At 27.1% G+C, this 18207-nt stretch overlaps 1 protein-coding gene and 1 long non-coding RNA gene across 2 annotated transcripts in view; one reads left to right on the top strand and one right to left on the bottom strand.

Annotated features, from left to right (window-relative positions):
- Window positions 1–18207, top strand: part of LOC129976475 (sprouty-related, EVH1 domain-containing protein 2-like) — a 177078-nt gene that overhangs the window by 83405 nt on the left and 75466 nt on the right. Inside the window, exon 2 of the mRNA XM_056090086.1 lies at window positions 9433–9554. Coding sequence (XP_055946061.1) covers window positions 9445–9554 — 110 coding nt within the window. The 5' untranslated portion in view covers window positions 9433–9444. The remainder of the gene's footprint in view (window positions 1–9432; window positions 9555–18207) is intronic.
- Window positions 2649–18207, bottom strand: part of LOC129976492 (uncharacterized) — a 71040-nt gene continuing 55481 nt past the window's right edge. Inside the window, exons 2-3 of the long non-coding RNA XR_008785149.1 lie at window positions 2837–2901; window positions 2649–2753 (exon numbers count right to left, since the gene is read on the bottom strand). This is a non-coding gene — a long non-coding RNA (uncharacterized LOC129976492). The remainder of the gene's footprint in view (window positions 2754–2836; window positions 2902–18207) is intronic.

Raw genomic sequence — 18207 nt, 5'->3', positions numbered from 1 at the left:
TCTACCAATTCTAACGAGCAGGAATTTTTTTTTCTTCTGTTTCTTGTTTCGAACTTAATTTGCTGTCACATAATCTATCACATATTAACATAATTTTACTTTCTCTTCTCGGAAGTTGTAAATAAAAAAACTATTATAATCAACAAAAATTACATTTGAAATTCTTAATGAAATCCAACGTCTTAGACAATCCCGAGGCAGGGAAAAATTGCTTTTCACTTTCACGTATATGAAGTGTACAAAGAGGAAATAATAAAATCGTTCCAAACGAATCTGCAATATTATTAGATTTTGATGAATTGTTGACAAACCAGCTCGTCTCCTGAGACGACTGGTAAACAATATTGATAAAAGTTGACACTGAAGTTTTACATTTAAATTCGACATCTATTTAACATTTTTGAACCAGTTCATAAAGAGAGGAATAAAAACCTTCATTGAGTTCCTCATAAGCATGATCTTATTAAATTAACCGTTCAAAGTGATATCCGTGCTTAAAATTACGAACACATTCCTGAGTTCTTAGCTGATAGCTCTCTTTTAGATTCATTGGTTGTTTCAGTTTAATAAAAATAGGATGATTGTTTTCTTTCTTTCCCTCAAGTGGCGATCTAAGAATAATGTCATTTGTCATCAGATTTATAAAACATCGTTGGCCTGTTTAATCTAATTTTTATTTAAAGTTCAGAGTTGAAAAACTTTCCTTAAAATATTAAATAACAAGAAACAAAAAAAATGTATTTGAAGCTAAAATAGATATTTGAGAAATAATATTAATAGCTACGCTTTTGTTGTTATCCATAGATGTATCTAGATTTTATATTCGAGCTTATTATTAAAACCAACATTATTGCTTTTAGAAGTCGAAAGTTTTAATAAATCAGCTTGCAAATAAAACAATTGCAGAACAATCCATTCCACGAAAAATAATGAAATGAAATAACATATCATTATTTAAGTCCTTCGGCCTTCTATGAATAAAAAAACATAAAAATTGCTTTTAAAATTCAATAAAACTTTTCGCTACAATATTGAAATTCAATAAAATTTTGTGGATTTCGGCTTTATTGTAGAAAATTATCTAAATATTTAGAAATTGAATTGATGGCAATTCATTGCACTGCAAACTTTTTATAATAGCTTGTAATTAGAAAATGCAAAACACTTTTGCCATAACATTTTGTGAAAACGATTTTATCTCTATACATATATTTAGGAATTGAATCCTAATTATATAACTGAGTCCAATTCAAATAACGTCAGAAAAAAACCAAGTTTACAATACGAACATCATCAAATATCATGCGTTCAATCAAACAACAATGTAAGCAAAATTAAAACTATCTTTTAAAATCCCTCAGATAATAAAAATTAATTTCTAAGCGAAAATTCAAAAATCTATTAAAGAATATTCATTTGTTTTTAATTAAAATAAATTAATCTTTTTATATTGATGTACAAAATGAAAACACATGTAATAATTAAATACTTAAGATAAGAATGTTGTTCTTAGAAATGTAATTTAATAAAAATGTTTCTAATCCGTCTCGTATTTAAGATTTATAGCTGGAAACTTTCAAACAACTTTCGAGAATTCGCATCGAATTTCTAAGAACTGTCAGTTATTCTAGCAACCTTCATAAATCTGATGCTCGTCTCTAGACTTCTCTTTCTTGCAAGATGGGACATGGAAGAAAAATAGGAGCTTTTCTAGAATTGACATTTGAAAAGCGAGAAATGTTGGAGCTTATCTGCTCATTACAACTGAGCATGCATTTTATCGGACGATTTTAAAAGTTGGCAAAAACAAGAATTCCATTACCAACGAAACTTTTACGAAACACGCCTGAGTTGAGAAGTCTTATTGCGCTTCTCCAGAAATCGTTTGGATTCAGAAAGTAGGTCACTAGGCTGCATTTGCAACCTTCATTTTATATGCCAGATATGAGCGTAAATTATCGATTCTAAAATTACATTCATTCTTAAATGTTTCGAATAAATAGTTCATTACACAACGAATCTGCATTTCCTTTCCTTATTCGGTTAGGATAAAGAATTCTAAAGAGAAGAATTTTTTTTTTTCATCCAAACCTACTTAGAAAAAGAACTTATGTTAGTTGTGTTTTTTTCCAAACATATTTTCTTTGTTAAATGGTGGCAATAAATTCGATACTTACATGAGTCAACCAATAAGTTAAATGGCGTATTTTAATCTTCATCGTTCGAAGTCAAATGAAACAAAATAACTTAATTAAATAATTTCATTTAATAAATTATAACAAATATTCTTACTTCAACAATTATTTTAATAAGCTGCGAAAGCCATTCTCTCTTTTTTTTTCCTTTCAAAAATGGTATTTGATACTATTTTTAAATAGTTTTTAATGATAATTTTGGATAATTTTTAAAATAGCGTATGATTGATAGAATCTAAAATATATCGAAAAAAAATTATCATTGGTCTGATAGAATCTAAAATATATCGAAAAAAAATTATCATTGGTCATTCAAAATTTTGCATAATGTTTTGATATCATAGCTTCTATTAAAAAAATCTTTTTCATATTAAATATGAAACATACATATCCATTAGTAATTAATATATTATAAGACTTATTTTTCATACTGATTATTACCTTTTGGCATTGATGACATTCATCTGCTGGCATATTCAGCAAATGAACAAGTTATCCAGCACCAAAATTGACTCCTTGTAGTATTTGGAAAGGGATATGGAAGTGAATTTCCCATTACTGTGAAAGACAAAAAATAAAAGCAGTAAAATATATCAAGCATTATAATAATTTTACACATTCTTATTATCAAGTATACTTACGAAGTTACAACTATTTTAAACCAGCCATTTCTAGCATCCGGTTGATTCTTGGGGATTGATGACAGCTGAAATTTCAATTAAAAATTTTGTGTAACTTGATCTTACTGGCTTATTCAGCAAAATATTTTTAAACTTCAAATTTCAATAGACATATAACATACTATTTCGGAAATTTCATACCATTCTGGTAATTGTACTATGGATTTTCTTAATTTTCTGTATATATCTTTATACATCCAATTAAGAATCTAGGAAAGTGAAGCAATATTTAAAAATGGGTTAACTTAAAACAAATTTCACCATTGCTCGATTCTGAAGTTTAATTTTACTTATAAGCACAACAAATTTTCGAAATATTTATTAAAAGCACTCCTTACGCTCATAATTTCTCAACAAGCGGAAAGATTTCTAATGTTCTTATCTTGATCATCAACAGTGGAAAAGAAACGGAATGAAATACAAATAGCAACATTAAAAATAATTCTAGTTTCATTTATCAATTAAATATATTTCTATAAAACCTGCTTACAATATTTTAAGCATGTTTTTAGTTAAAAGTAGTTTTTAAAAAAATATTTTTAAACTAAAAATAGAAAACAATTATACGGTAGAAAATCTGGCATCACTGAAAAGACAATTTTTTAAATTTTGAAACTGTATAAAATTTGTTTTTGTGCGATAATATTTTTAAAAGATATCAAGGAAAAAAAACTCTAAGTTTTGATTAATTAAAATTTCAAAAAAATTGCTCTGTGGCACACATGTACACTTTTTAAAGTATATATGGGTCAGTTTGGCAACTCTAAATCAATTGGTCTGAATTGTACGGAGATAATGCACATATATATTCATCTTTATTATAGTAGAGATTGCCTCTAAATTTTCTTATTTCCAGCGTGTGACTATGGCATCTAATGACACTTGACTATCTCAAATATAGATACTTTTTATTACATACGAAATAATCAAAATCTAGATTTATCAAATAGAAAAAAAGAGATATTTACAATTTTTATAGAAAAATAGGTTTATTTCGAAAACAAGTGAGAAAAGAACAAAACTGTTCAAAGTTTCTAGAATGTCTGACTACTATAATTTTTCTCTACTAGAATTTTTTTTATTCTACAGTTTTTCTTGTTTTGTGGGAAATCCTGTCAGCAGTAATTACTTTCAAAATTAATCAAAGATTAATACTGTTTTTCCGAATCTAACAGAAAACATACTTTCTTTCATAAACGAAAATAATTGTTCGACAAGTATATATTTTCACATTTAAGAATTTGCTTATTCTACTACAACTGTGGCGGACAGTATTATTTTATTATCGACTGCTTAAATATTCATTAGCATCGGTAGAGAAATGACGAATCGATGTAATATAACCAGTAATCACTTACTGGAAATTTTGTACTTCATTATTAGTAATGAAGTATAATCAAGATTTAAAAAATAACGATGAAACTTATGTTTAAAATTTAATCATGTACTATTTTGTTTGCTGTGCTACGAAAATTAGTTGATGGCGGCACATTTTCACTTACTACTCCTCGTGACGGTCTTTTTAATCATTTCATTTCCTATTTCTGCATTCAAGGAAACATGATTCCTGATAAAATTAAATTATTGTAAAAATGCATTTTTTAGTATAATATTTCCATATTAATTGTTTTCTTTTTTAATATTCAATTATAAATATTATAGAATCTTTATGTCACCTTTTCTCTAATTCACTACCAGGTTGTTCCACTCGTTTGAAATCAAAATTGGTTTAAATTAATCAATTTACTGTTAATTAAGTTCTAGAAATATTAAAATAAAGTACTGTTATCGAAAACACACAAGAATACAAAATTTTTAAACTCTAGCGCATTAGGAATTGAGTGAAAAATTGATTGCCAAATCCCATCTTTTAAAAAATAAAACAAATCAAATTTAATAAAGGTATAAAGATAAATTGCTACTAAACACATTATAACTTTTAAATTCTGCTTTATAGAAACGCCATTTTTAATCAAAATTTTATGCATAAAAAGTATAAAAATCTCGCTATAAATTTTTGAATAACATTCATTTTTTTAGGAAAATAAATATCTGCTTTACGAATCACATGAAAAGAAATCAATTAGTATCCGCTTCCAAGGCCGATTCTTTGTGGTTTCCTAGACAAGCGGAAGTTGTCAGTCGGTTCTGTTATCTTATCTTACAGATAGGCGGAATTTATCGATTCGAATTTTGTTCCACATTTGTCATTTGAGATTCCTCATTGCCTACTGAAGGAACGTGATTCCAAAACAACTGTATCGGGGTTATCATAGTCCGTGAAAATTCAAGACAACTGTAATAGAATGCTACAAGGGGACATATCTTAAATAAAAGATGTAATGCATGTTGCCATGCGTCGCAGCACTGCATTCAGATCTATATGAAATGAAAACATTTCTTTTCATATATAAATTATTAAATATTAATTCGCAATATATAAAATTCAGTTTTGTTTGAATATAATTGAATCTCAATATGAATCTCAACTGCACTTTTTTCTCTAGAATTTAAAATTTTATATAAATATTTTCTGTATATCGAATAATATTTCAATTATTGAACAGAATTTTTAGAAGAAAAAAGTTATGTACATTTATGAATATTAAAAGTAGTGGTTGATTTCATTGATGAGAAGGAATTTAATTGAAGGAAGTCATTCGTAAATAATAATACTAAAAATATTGGTTCACCGATTCTTATAGTAATAAAAATAACTTACTGCAATAAATTCACAAAATATGAAAAAATAAAACACTTCTTGGGGGAATATTTGTTATTCTTAGCTTCTGTTCAATACTTGGTGCAAGATTTTTATTTAAACTTTTGATTCCACGTATAGAATATGCGCTCTAAACTAAAATTTTTAAATAGAAAAAGAAGTCCAGCATTTTAAAGAATGCAGATACCAGAATAAAAAGTAAAAGACTGAGAAAAAAAATGAGATTTAAAGTACGGTTTCAACGAACTTGAAAAATTATGATTCTTTTAGCAAATTTTTTTCAAGTTTTGGAGGAAATCGCAAACGATTTAAATTCTTCAATTTAACAAGATCCAAGAAGCAGCATTGAAATCAGTAAAAATGATTCCAGAACAAGAATTGCCTGTATCAAGGCGGTTCATTAAAGATAAAGCAACTAAATATGGTCTTAAGTTAAGAATTGATATTTGAGAATGAGAAAAAAATGTTGCAATACATATTCCTGTATATTGAAATATCTACGAAAAGAAATTTTTCAAATATCTGACTTTTTACTAGTTTGATATATAGAGATTTAAATGTATGTTAATTAAACTGAATAGAATTAAAGTCGGAACTATTTAAGTGAGCGTAATGATACAACTTGCAGCCTTTTCCGCGCTTCCCAAATGTATATGAATAATTAAAATTTTAAATGCACGAATTATTCATTCTGCGCACTTGTGTTTCGTTAGTATTCTTTTTATTGTTCTGACTTCCTGATCATTTTTTTTAACTTCCTGGTCGGTTTTTCGGTTTTTGTTCGTGAAATTTTGTTTGTTTTCCTCCAAAAGCAGCTGTGAGCGATTTTGTCAACAAAAAAGCATTTATCAAACACAAATTATTTAACTTGTTCATGAGCATATCGTTTTTTTAGGTAAGGAACAAATAAAATTATGAGTAGGCATTAAATTAAAAAGAGGGGAATCTATTTTTTAAAGAAATATTTGATGGAAATGTTCAATAAAAAATTTTTTTTGAGATTCCATAATAAATACAATACTGAATTATAAAATACATTAACTACAGTAAAAGTAAAAACATGGAATAAAATCAGGAGCTACGGATAAGCAGAAAAAGAATTTATTTTAACAAAAATTTGAAAACCGAAACAAAAATCAGAAAGATTATAGAAAATTAAAGCACTGAAAAAGAGTTCGATAAAAAAAAAATTAAGTTCCTAAAAAAGTGAAATCCAGAGAGCAGAAATAAGATTTCGTAAAAAATTCATTAGAACTAAAATGTTTCTAAATATGATTAAAGCTTCAATTTAGGACACTTCAAATTCAATTAGGCATTTTTGAAAATTAAGGATTCAGAGTTATGAATTTTGCGCACTTAAATGTTAAAATATTAATACGTCAAACATTTTTAAAAGCTGTTTTAAGTTAAATACATTTTGTTAAAAATTTAGAAGAATTCTGATTTTTAAAATGTTTAGGACGCTATTATTTTTAATTTTTTTCATTTAATTTTCCATTACTGTCTTATAAAGATGCATTCATCATGAAACTGGGATTCATCTTATTATTCCATTTAAAAGTTAATTTTCTAGAAATGTTTTATTCATTAGTACTGAATTCTGAATAGGAATTTTTGTTCCTTCCAAGCTAAAATTGACTTTTAACTATTTTTCAACTAAAAGAAGTGGAAAATAAAGTGCATTCTAAATTTTATTGCCTTATTATAAATTTTATGCAATTTACACAAAAATTAAATCGACTGGAAAGCTTCAAAAACATTTAAATCTGATATAATATCGTTACGAGAAAAAATTTTTAAAAATACATTCTTCCATGAAATAATTAATTTTATTCAATAATTCATATTTTAAGCTTTTTAATTCGCACACAGAATATATACTTCGGAGATTAAAAAAATTATATTTTGATAATTTTTTGCTGATTTCACTATTTTTTTTTTTTTTTAATATTTCCATCAGCTTCTTTGGCTTTCCAATTTTTGTTTTAGCTTCCAGATTTTTATACAATAATAAACATATGTAAAGTTATAACAGCTTGTTATTTGAAAAAAATAAAACTTTTTTTAATTATTATATTTTTTTATTCTAATCAATAGTAGTATCGAGGAAATAAAGTAGTTCTGATATTTCTATTGTATCTGATGTATTCTATTATTTTTTCTTTCAAAAAAGGCTTAATTTCATAAACACTTAAAATATTTTCTAATGTCACTATTTAAAAAATATTCGTGCATTCTATAGATATTAATTAAACTGTATGCAATTCCAAAAGTTGCTCAATTTTCAAATTCAATTTTTTCGAGATTTTGATGAATTTCCGTGCCACACTTCCCAGAATTCAAAAATTATTCCCCTGAATTAAAAAAAATGGCATTATGTCTGTCTGTAAACACAATAATTCTGAAATGCTTTGAGATAGACAGATGACATTTGGTATATGAAACTTAGATCACATTTGTAGATTTATATCAAAATTTTGAAGGAAATCCAGTTTGAAGAAGTCTGTCTAGCTGCCCGATTTCAAATTTACTCGATAATTACAAAAGATAAAGATTTCTAGTATGTAAGTTTAGCCCCTAAAATTTAAATAATAAGTTTAGCCCCTAAATTCTGAATTTTGAACTGAATCTGATCGAAGGATTGACCGTCTGTTTGTCAGTAATTAATGTTGTATTCATGTAAACAAAATGACTTAAATCAATGAAATTCGTTATGTGATCTTGTGACTACAATTATAGTTCCGTGTGAAAGTTTGTTTTCAATTGATCTTAGAAAACTAGTCCAAAATACTTATTTGCGCAAAAGAATCAATGAAAATCACGCCAAGTTCTATATTTCATAACTACACAATTTTCAAGTAAATTGTTCCAAAAAAATCTAAAGAAAAATCTCTCAACTAAAAATCAATATAAATTACAATCAAAATTTAATCCGACAATTCTCATGAAAATATATAATCACTATTTATAATTAAATTTATAAAGAACAAATAGTACACAATCAAAGCATTTAAAAAATATGAGAAGAATAATTGTTTTTATTTAATTGTCATATTTTCTTCCAAAACACATCTTTACTAACACATAATGCCTAAAAGATATTGTTAAATTTTTGATTTTGAATATAAATTATTTGGAATAAATTCTTTTGAAAAATAAACAAATAACTTTTGGCGTTTAAAAAGTTAAAGTATAGAAGCATTGATAGTAAAAGCTTTTATTTTTATTTATTTATTTATTTATTTTTTTGTCACGCACACAACTTAAGCTCTTATATTAAATTTTTTTTTAAATAAATCCTGAAACCTCAGTTTAATAAATCCAAACCATCCACGAAATTAATAAGCGTTTGCTTTTCAACAGCATACATTTTTTTTTATTATTATTATTCTTTCGCCTACGCAGTTTTGTTGGTATCATTGTCAAAACAAGATTTCTAAGAATTCCAATTATTGAAGCTGAATATATCGAAGAATTTTTTTTTTTAACTTTCTTTTTTTTTCAGTCTTTAATCAAAACGTCATTATATTCCTACATCTTAAGAGTTTTAAACAGAATTCCTTATCCAATTCTTTATACGAGTCAAATAAAATGAAACAGACCACATAATGAAACCAAAAACAACATTCTTGATACCTATTTTTTCCTTTTTGAGGAAATTCGTAATAGAATAGAAATCGTCCCTAATTCTCGTGGTATTTCGAAGAATTCATTTGGAGGGAAGGGGAAATGCGTAATAACTTGGAAGTCAAAAGTTTATTTAATTACAGGGCTTCTGCGAAACGGACGACTTAATCAAAGAACTAATGATATTGTTTCATTTTTCTTTCCACAGCTGGTGTACCCTATGTACGAGAACCTAAGTCTTCCGATTGAGGCGTACAACAGCGACGAAGAATGTCCGTCCGCCTGTTGGCCGGAAACGGAAATGACGCTTCCTCCGGAAGTGGAGGCCAGGTGAGTTTTGCTGCTTCCGTCCTCCCCTGTGCTATATTTACGGGATGTTTTTAACAAGCAAACCTACAAAGGTGGAGTTCTGTTTTCGTTCTTGTTTTTTAATCATTTTTTTTTAGGTTCTGCAATGTGCAATCATTTTTTTTTTTTTTTGCATATGAACAGAAATATAATTTGTCACAATATACTAGAAAAAATAGCTGAAAAAAAATGGGTTTATTTTATTTTTAAATCAGAGCTTATTTTTAAAACTTGAACACCAAATATTCGTTAATTATAAAAAAATTAAATTATTGTTAATTAGTTTTTAGTACATTAAAACGATACAAAATATAGGGCCATTTATACGTCTTTCAATGAACTGACGATAAACATCATACAGATGGAAAAAAGTATCGTTATTTTTTTTATAAACTAATACGGCTTTTTAAAATGTTATTATTTTTATTTATTTATTTTAGAATTAATATAATTAATGTTTTATAATAATTTAATTATAATACAATAATTTTATAGAAATAATTAATATTTTTATTTATTTATTTATTACTATTTATTTTAGAGAAGTTTAAATACTTTCTTCATTTTCAAATGATATAAGAAAATATATATTAACGCAGTAATTTTTTCCAACTTATATGAGAAAGAAAAATTATTTAAAAGAATTTATTTTCTAAATAAGCAAATGAAAAAAAAATTGAAAGGAAAGAAAAAAAAATATTGTCACAAAAATGACACTTTAATGAAATTAAACACATTCCATATACAGTGGCTCCCAAAAGTGTTCGTACACTAAAGAAATTTGCAGAAATTGTGTTCTATACTTCTTAATAAAGCATTTTATTAGTTGGTTTTTTTTAATTAGCCACAAAAGTCTTCGTACATCCAAACATTATTTATTTAAATTCATCATAAAAATATCTTTTGCGGCTTATTTTTCTTCTAATTGAAAAATACACTAAAATCGTTTGATTTCAGTATTTAATATCACAATTATTTATTCTATTTACTTTATTCTTAGATATGATGCGCATTCGTAAAGAAACGAGTTTAGACGTACGAAAATTAATTATATTTCATTTTAAAGCTGGAAAATCAATTAGAGGCATTGCAACTATAACTAATCTACCTCATTCAACGGTGCAAAGCATAATAAAACGTTACAGAGAGGGAAAAAGGATTGCAAACAAGCCTCGTAATGGTCGCCCTCAAATTCTGTCAGCTAGAAGTCAAAGAAATATTGTGAGTAATTTTCTAAGAAATCCACGTCTGAGTGCAATAAATTTTACTTCACAATATAATGAATCAAATGGAACTTCTATTTCCTGTGAAACTATTCGTAGAATTCTTCGGAATGCTGGTATACATGGCCGCTCTGCACGAAGAAAATTCTTTGTAAGTCAGAACAGAATTGCTAGGCTTAAATTTGCCAAATCTATGATAAATCGGACAGAGAGCTATTGGAATCGTGTTTTATTTGCAGATGAAAGTAAGTTTAACATCTTTGGCTCGGATGGGAGAATCATTGTATGGAGAAGAAAAAAAAAAAAAAAAAAAAAAAAAAAAAACGAAGAACTTAATCCCAAGAATTTAGTTGGAACAGTAAAACATGGCGGTGGAGGTGTCATGGTTTGGGGGTGTATGTCAGCGGCTGGAGTAGGCAATTTAGTATTCATTGATGGTATAATGGATCATAGAGTTTATATAAATATTCTCAATAATAATTTTAAAGTGTCAGCACAAATATTGGGCATTTTAAACAACTTTGTGTATTACCAAGTCAACGATCCTAAGCACACGGCCATGAATGTTCGTCTTTTTTGCCTCTATCATTGCAATCAAAACCCTTAAAACATCAGCTCAATCACCGGATTTAAACCCTATAGAACATATTTGGAAAGAATTAGAGGTGCGAATAAGAAGTCACGGCATTAAATCGAAAATTCAACTGAAAGCAGTAATGATCGAAGAATGGAACAAGATCGGCGCAGAAGTAACCGACCGTTTAGTTAAATCTATGCCCAAACGTTTAAAAGCTGTTATAAAGAATAAAGAATATCCTACTAAATACTATTTAGTGGGATATAAAGAATATCCTACTAAATTTATAAAAATTTAGTAAATTTCATATTTAGTGATGTTTTTTTAAAGTGTATGATCACTTTTGTGTCCTATTTTTGTGCAATTTTATTTATTGTCATTTTTAAAAAAATAATTTGCATCGTAATTAAAATTTATTCTTCACTGCTTTATTAAGAACTGTAAAAATATGCTATGAAAAAAATTTTCATGTAAAAATTAGAATATATAATGGTAAATAATGAGGTTTTTAATTGATTCTTGTTGGTGTACGAACACTTTTGGGAGCCACTGTATGTAACTCAGTTAAAGCGATTATAATTAATTATTAATAATAATCGTTGTTAATATTAATAATAACAGGCTAGTATTAATACTAACAGGGTTTTTAATCGGATATTATTAATAATAATCGTTGGTAATATTAATAGTAATAAGCTATTATACATACTAATCAGATTTTAGTAAATAAATTTGGTTCTCAAAAATTTTAATATTTTTATTTTATTTTATGCTAAAAGTTTAAATATTTTCTTCATTTTCAAAGGCTTTAAGAAAATATATATTAGAAAAATAATTTTTTCTAACTTATATAAGAAAAATAAATTATTTAAAATAATTCATTTTCTAAATCATTTATCAGACTTTTTATTTTAACCTTAATATATACATAAATTAATCTGGCATAGAGAGTAAATGGTGATATTAATATATATTGCAATCTCATAGAATGTAAAATTTGCAATTAATATATAACACGAATTTGGCTGAATTATTATCGATCAGCAATTGAAAAACAGTTAGAACTATTCAGTCATACCTCTATTATTGATGTTTGGAGCCTTTCTTTTCTGTCATAGTTTCTTGATAATGAGAAATGCATAATAAAATGTTTCTTGATAATCAGAATTATGGTCTTATTAACATTATCAGGTTTTTTCTTTACAGTGGTTTGAAAATAAATAATTTAAAGCGATTTTTTTTCGTACTATACATGTATAGAATGTGTGGAAAAGAACTTTTTGTCTTCATTCCGTTTGACAGAAATGCTGAATTAATTATTTTTATTGAAAATCGCAATTGAAAACCGATGTCATTTTATCTTTAAATTGTCATGTTTATTTTTGTAAGATGACAGTTTCTAAATCAAATTTGTCTTATCTGCATGGGAAAATACAATTTTTAAAAAAATATAATTCAGTTGTTTTTTCTTTTTTTTTCTTTTCTGCAGCTAAAATGTTTATTTCCTCAATAGTTTTCTAAGAAACGAAGATTTTTTTTCTAGATCAAGGAAATAAAAAAAATGTTCTATCAAAAGTATAAGAAAAGTCAAATTTAAAATTAAAATTTAATAAGTATGAGAAAAATTATTTTATCTTTAGTAAAAATAAAAAAACAATCTAAAATCTTGAGATTTTCTAATTACTGAATTATTAATTTCTTTAAATCAAACTAACCACATTCGATAACCACTATTCATTCACCATACTAACAAAATTACTTCAATTCCGTCAAACAATTTCTTTAAACTACATTTTAAGGCAGAAATTTTTGTTTAAAATTATATCTTTTCTAAACATTCTGATTTATCAGCTTTTTTTGTGAAATAATAAAATATTTTCTTGAAAATCGTTTAAATTGCTGAAGTTAACGGCACTGTAAAAGCTTATTATTCGAAATTTCTCAAAATCTAGAGTCTGAATTTTTTTCCTTAGAGCATGTGCGTTTGTTATATGGCCTTTCCCCCCCTCAAAAATTGAGAATTTGGGGATCAAGCGATCATTTAATCTATCTAAGGACCATATTCTTCCAAATAATATACAAATTGATGTAATCAGTATGGATGTTAAGACTGGCGTGATTTGTCAAGGTTTCTTCTCTTAGAGAATGCACAGTACAATAACGGATTTGAGATTTCTCACGAAATGTTGGTAAGTAGAGGATAAAATCGTTACATTAGCGATATAATTTTTCATATAATTTAAAAATTGATAAATTGAATTAGTTGTTGAGACTAATGAGCTGGTAATTATTAACTGGTAATTTGCTAATTATTTTAAATGTACAGATTTTTTTTTAAATAAATAAGGCGACTTTATTTCTTTTGAACTTTTATAGTAAAACGATTAAATAAAACTCTAAATTATGGTTTGCAAAATTTTGTAAAGATTTTTTTATTGCTTTGTTATATAAATGCGTTTGCATTTTCGTTCTTTAAAAATCGTTTTCATCATTATTTTTTTAATATTCGTAAGCATTTAAAATCATAAAAGAAAATTCATATTTTTACAACCTTTTTTGGATTTCGACAAACAATTATGATAAAAATCTCTCAATGTATATGTGAAAAATCTAAGGAAATAAGCCAAATTTCGTTTACATGTAAGAAGACGGTAATAAGGTAAAATAAATGTCACACATGGGGATTTATCGCTCAGGAAATAGAAAACAATGTAGCGTTAGAAGGCAATAATAGGAGAAGCTAAGCATAAAACAATATGCCGTGTATAGACGAGAATAGAAGGTGGTTTATGGGGAAAATAGAATAAAATGATAAACTTATACCGTAGTAAAGGCGCATTATGGAGGGAAAAGGTGAATATGAAACCTCACTCTGTTCGTATAGGCCAGTTTCCGAACAAATAGGCACGTAAATTCCTTATTACTTCAATATTAAATCTCTTGATAGAACTGGTATGGAAAATGAAAGATTCGGATTTCAGTAATAAGCAGAAACGTATAAGAAAGAAATGAGATTTAATGGAAAGACATATGGTTTAGAAAGAAATTTAATGCAATTGGTTTAACGGTAAATAAATCTATCACTAAAGGATGTGTTTTGCAATTCGATTTGAAGCTTATCCCTGTTTATATTAAATTAAAGCTGTTTTCTTTTAATATAAAACTAATAGAAGTCTTGACAAATGATCGAATTATAATTAATTCCAAATAAAACTAGAATATGTTTATGAAATAGAATAAGAAAAATGAACACATTTCAAAACCGATTAAATCATCGGATTATGTTTTTGTCACTGCAATAGTATTAAATATTTAACACCGTATTTGGACTTTCACAAAGGCAGGATTTGAAGCTTTTAATTAATTAATTCTCCCATTTTTGATGTATTTATCGAATAATAGTAGATGGAATATTAAAATCAGTAAACAGATAACGTTGCTAAAAAAATGAATTTCGCTGATAGTACAACGTTTTCCTGCATTTGATCGAAGATGAAATGAAATTTTCTTAAAATATAGCTATAAATACTATTATATTGCAGTATGGATGTTATGACAATTAGTTTGAATTTCATTGTAGTACGAATTTTAATTTCTTTTGCCAAAAAAATCTGCCAGCTGAAAATGATTAACTATCAATTAAATCACAAAGAATTTAAACAAAGGGAAGGAAAAATTAAAATGTGATTAATAGTGTTTTCTGAAAATTAATAAATATAATAAATTATTTGTGAGAAAAATGTTTTGTTTAACTTTTATTTAACCAAAGAGCATAATTTACAGTTTTAAAGGATTTGAATTTTATAACTGGGATATGCTGTTATACATAGGGCGAATATGACATAGCAATTAAATTAATAATCCTAAATTAATGCTCACATTAAAAAAGGGATAAAAAAGAATAAGATATCTAATTAATTAATCAAAACTACAATGTAATGCAATTTCTACGAAACTTACTTTATCTCTCATTGGTTTAATTTAACATAATATATACCAGTGATAGCATGAATTTGAATAAAACATGAATATTAACGAAAGTTTTTTTTTGTTTATGTTGAAAAGAATTTGACTCGAAAATTGCCAGAAGATAGATGTCAGCACCGTATTGGTATAGATCAAAAATATGATGACATCACACAGGTAGTATGTTTGGCAGGCGGATATTTTTTTCGGTGGGAGTCAGCTTGGTGTTGTGTTGTGTTAGGTGGTGTTGAAAGTGAAAGGCATTTTTGTCTGTTGATGGTGTTCTATCTTGTGGATTAAGATGATGGTCATGGGAATGGATTTACAAATGTTGTATTTTATGAATTTCCTATTATTTATATAACTGTGACTGTTTTATGTTGTGTGTTTTGTCCGACTGTGATGTTATAAATAAACAAATTTAAAAGACGAATTTGGCCTTATCACTGTATTTTGATGACATCACAATGTCCAAATGTACTTTATAAATAGGAAATGCAAACAAAACTGAGCAGAATATCATATTGGTGATAAGGATATGATATTAATCAATGAACGTATATCTAATCAATGATAAAATTTAAATTCATTGATTGATTTTGATGATTATTATTTCATGAAAGTCATCCAAAATCAGAGGGGCTGCGGTGGCCTAATTTTCGGTATCAAAGGCGAACAGATTCGATACCCATTAAGCGGTATTTGGACTTGACTTACGTTAAATTTGTCGTTATATATCAGATGCCCTCTTGTTGGTGTGGTGTGACAATTTGAAGAAATCCTCCTACCACATTTCGTCGTCACCGTTTAACAAATAGCTGAAAAAAAAGAGTTAACTATCATATGTCCTGGTTAATTGAAAGTCATGTGGACATTCGAAATTTGGAATTAGACCAATGGAATTTAAGTTCCTTCCTTTTTTTTCTTATTTAATAAATTTGGTTTTTAGACATTTTTATTCAGTCAAACCAGATCTGATAAACTTAAATTGACAAATTCTAAGTTAGCATGTACCAGTATGAATTTTATTGAATGCTGTGTATCCTTACCATGTTGTGCATATTATATTTTCATTTAATAATTTTGTAAATATTTCTCACAGTTATTTTCAAATTTTACTGATGAATATCGAAATGAAATTTATATATTCAAATTCTCATTTATAAATTATTATAAAAAATAACCAAGAATAATCTTTTCTTTTTATTTCTTATTCTTCTCTTCTCTTTGAGAATTAAATCTGAAAGCATCTGATTCAAGGAGGTTTCCAAAGAGAACAAATTCCACGCAGTCTCTTTTATTTTATTATTTATTGTTAATCCTTACTGTCAGAACATTTTTTTTTCTGATCCACGGCGGTTAAGAACAAAATCTCGGTTTGTAGATCAAAGAGCTTCAATTTTTATACTAAATTCTAAACAAGATCCATTATGAATTACCCGTAGTACGCGATGCCTTTAAGTCAAAAGTCCTCACTTTGGCATGTTCAAAAATTTGGAGAGGGAGTATTAGCTCAAGTGCTGTTCTCGTTATTTGAACACGATTTAAAATTACAAAGTCGGTCCTAAAATAGCCTTCATATAGCTACGAAAAAAATTCTTTATATAATTAATAATTAATTATAATTATTATAAATTTTATAATTATCAATATCAATTACTTTTTATTGAAATATTTTACATTCTAAATTAAACTAGTCATTAAGAAAAGTATATCTATTTTCACCAAATGCTTGCTTAACTGAGAATCCAGTGCCATGCAAACTTGAAAATCTTACATTTTTTTATTCATACTCAAGTAATTTTGTAGCGTCACAAATAATATAACCCAAACAATATAATGTTGATTCATAATATTTTTTAAAAATTAATCAACAATAATTTAAAATAATTTTACAAGGGCGAGAAATTTTGTATTTGAAATAAAAGAAACAATGAAAGGAATTAAGATTTTTGAGTTTCACCCGATCATAATGAGATTTCTAATTACAGTAACAATAACACCTTAAATAGGAGAAAAAACTTCTATGATTGATGAATCATTCATTGTTTCTAAATTTATCCACTTAGAGATATTTATGAATCTCTATAGATATGATTTAACATACCAAAACAGTCTCTTGCAGGAGAAGCAGGCCCTGCATTTGAGGTCACGTTCCCCAAATAGAACCCCCATTGTGTCCCTCTAGAATAACTTGCTGACCTTACGGGTATCAATACCTAATATTAAATTCTGGACAAGGAGTTCTTTAAAGAAAATAAACAGAGTAGCACACCTTTGCGTGTCGCGAACAGTGCACGCAATGAAATCGTAAGTAGGCTAGTGTGACACGCACAAAGTAAATTATTAATCCCTAATTGTTTTACTACGTGCTCAGATGCTGATGATGCCGTGTTGATAGTTCTGTTGAATGCTGCCTTATAATTTCGCGGTAAATGAAGAAAGGAATTGATGGAATACCTCTGGATGCTTTTTTTGGTTTTTGGTATGCTTGAAGTGACCATTCAAGAGCGCCTAAACATCCCACAGTGAGATTCTGGTTTGAAATGTATCAAAAAACCAGCGGAAGTGATCTACCAAAAACTTTATTGCATATTTTCTAATAAAGATGATATCTCAGAGAACGCCTTGCATGGCACTGACGAAATATTAACTTTTGGTGTGAATTTAGTATTTTTATTCAATCTATCGTGCCATCCTTGGCGAGTTTTTTGGTGATTAATCCATAATAAAGATGATATCTCAGAAAACGCCTTGCATGGCACTAGCGAAATATTAACTTTTGGTGTGAATTTAGTTTTTTATTGAATCTATCGTTCCATCCTTGGCGAGTTTTTTGGTGATTAATCCCTAATAAAGATGATATCTC

This window comes from Argiope bruennichi, chromosome 1 (genome assembly GCF_947563725.1).
Source record: "Argiope bruennichi chromosome 1, qqArgBrue1.1, whole genome shotgun sequence".
Taxonomy (NCBI): Eukaryota; Metazoa; Arthropoda; class Arachnida; order Araneae; family Araneidae; genus Argiope; species Argiope bruennichi.
Note: the sequence above shows the minus strand (reverse complement) of the source record. Positions and strands in the feature narration are given on the sequence as shown.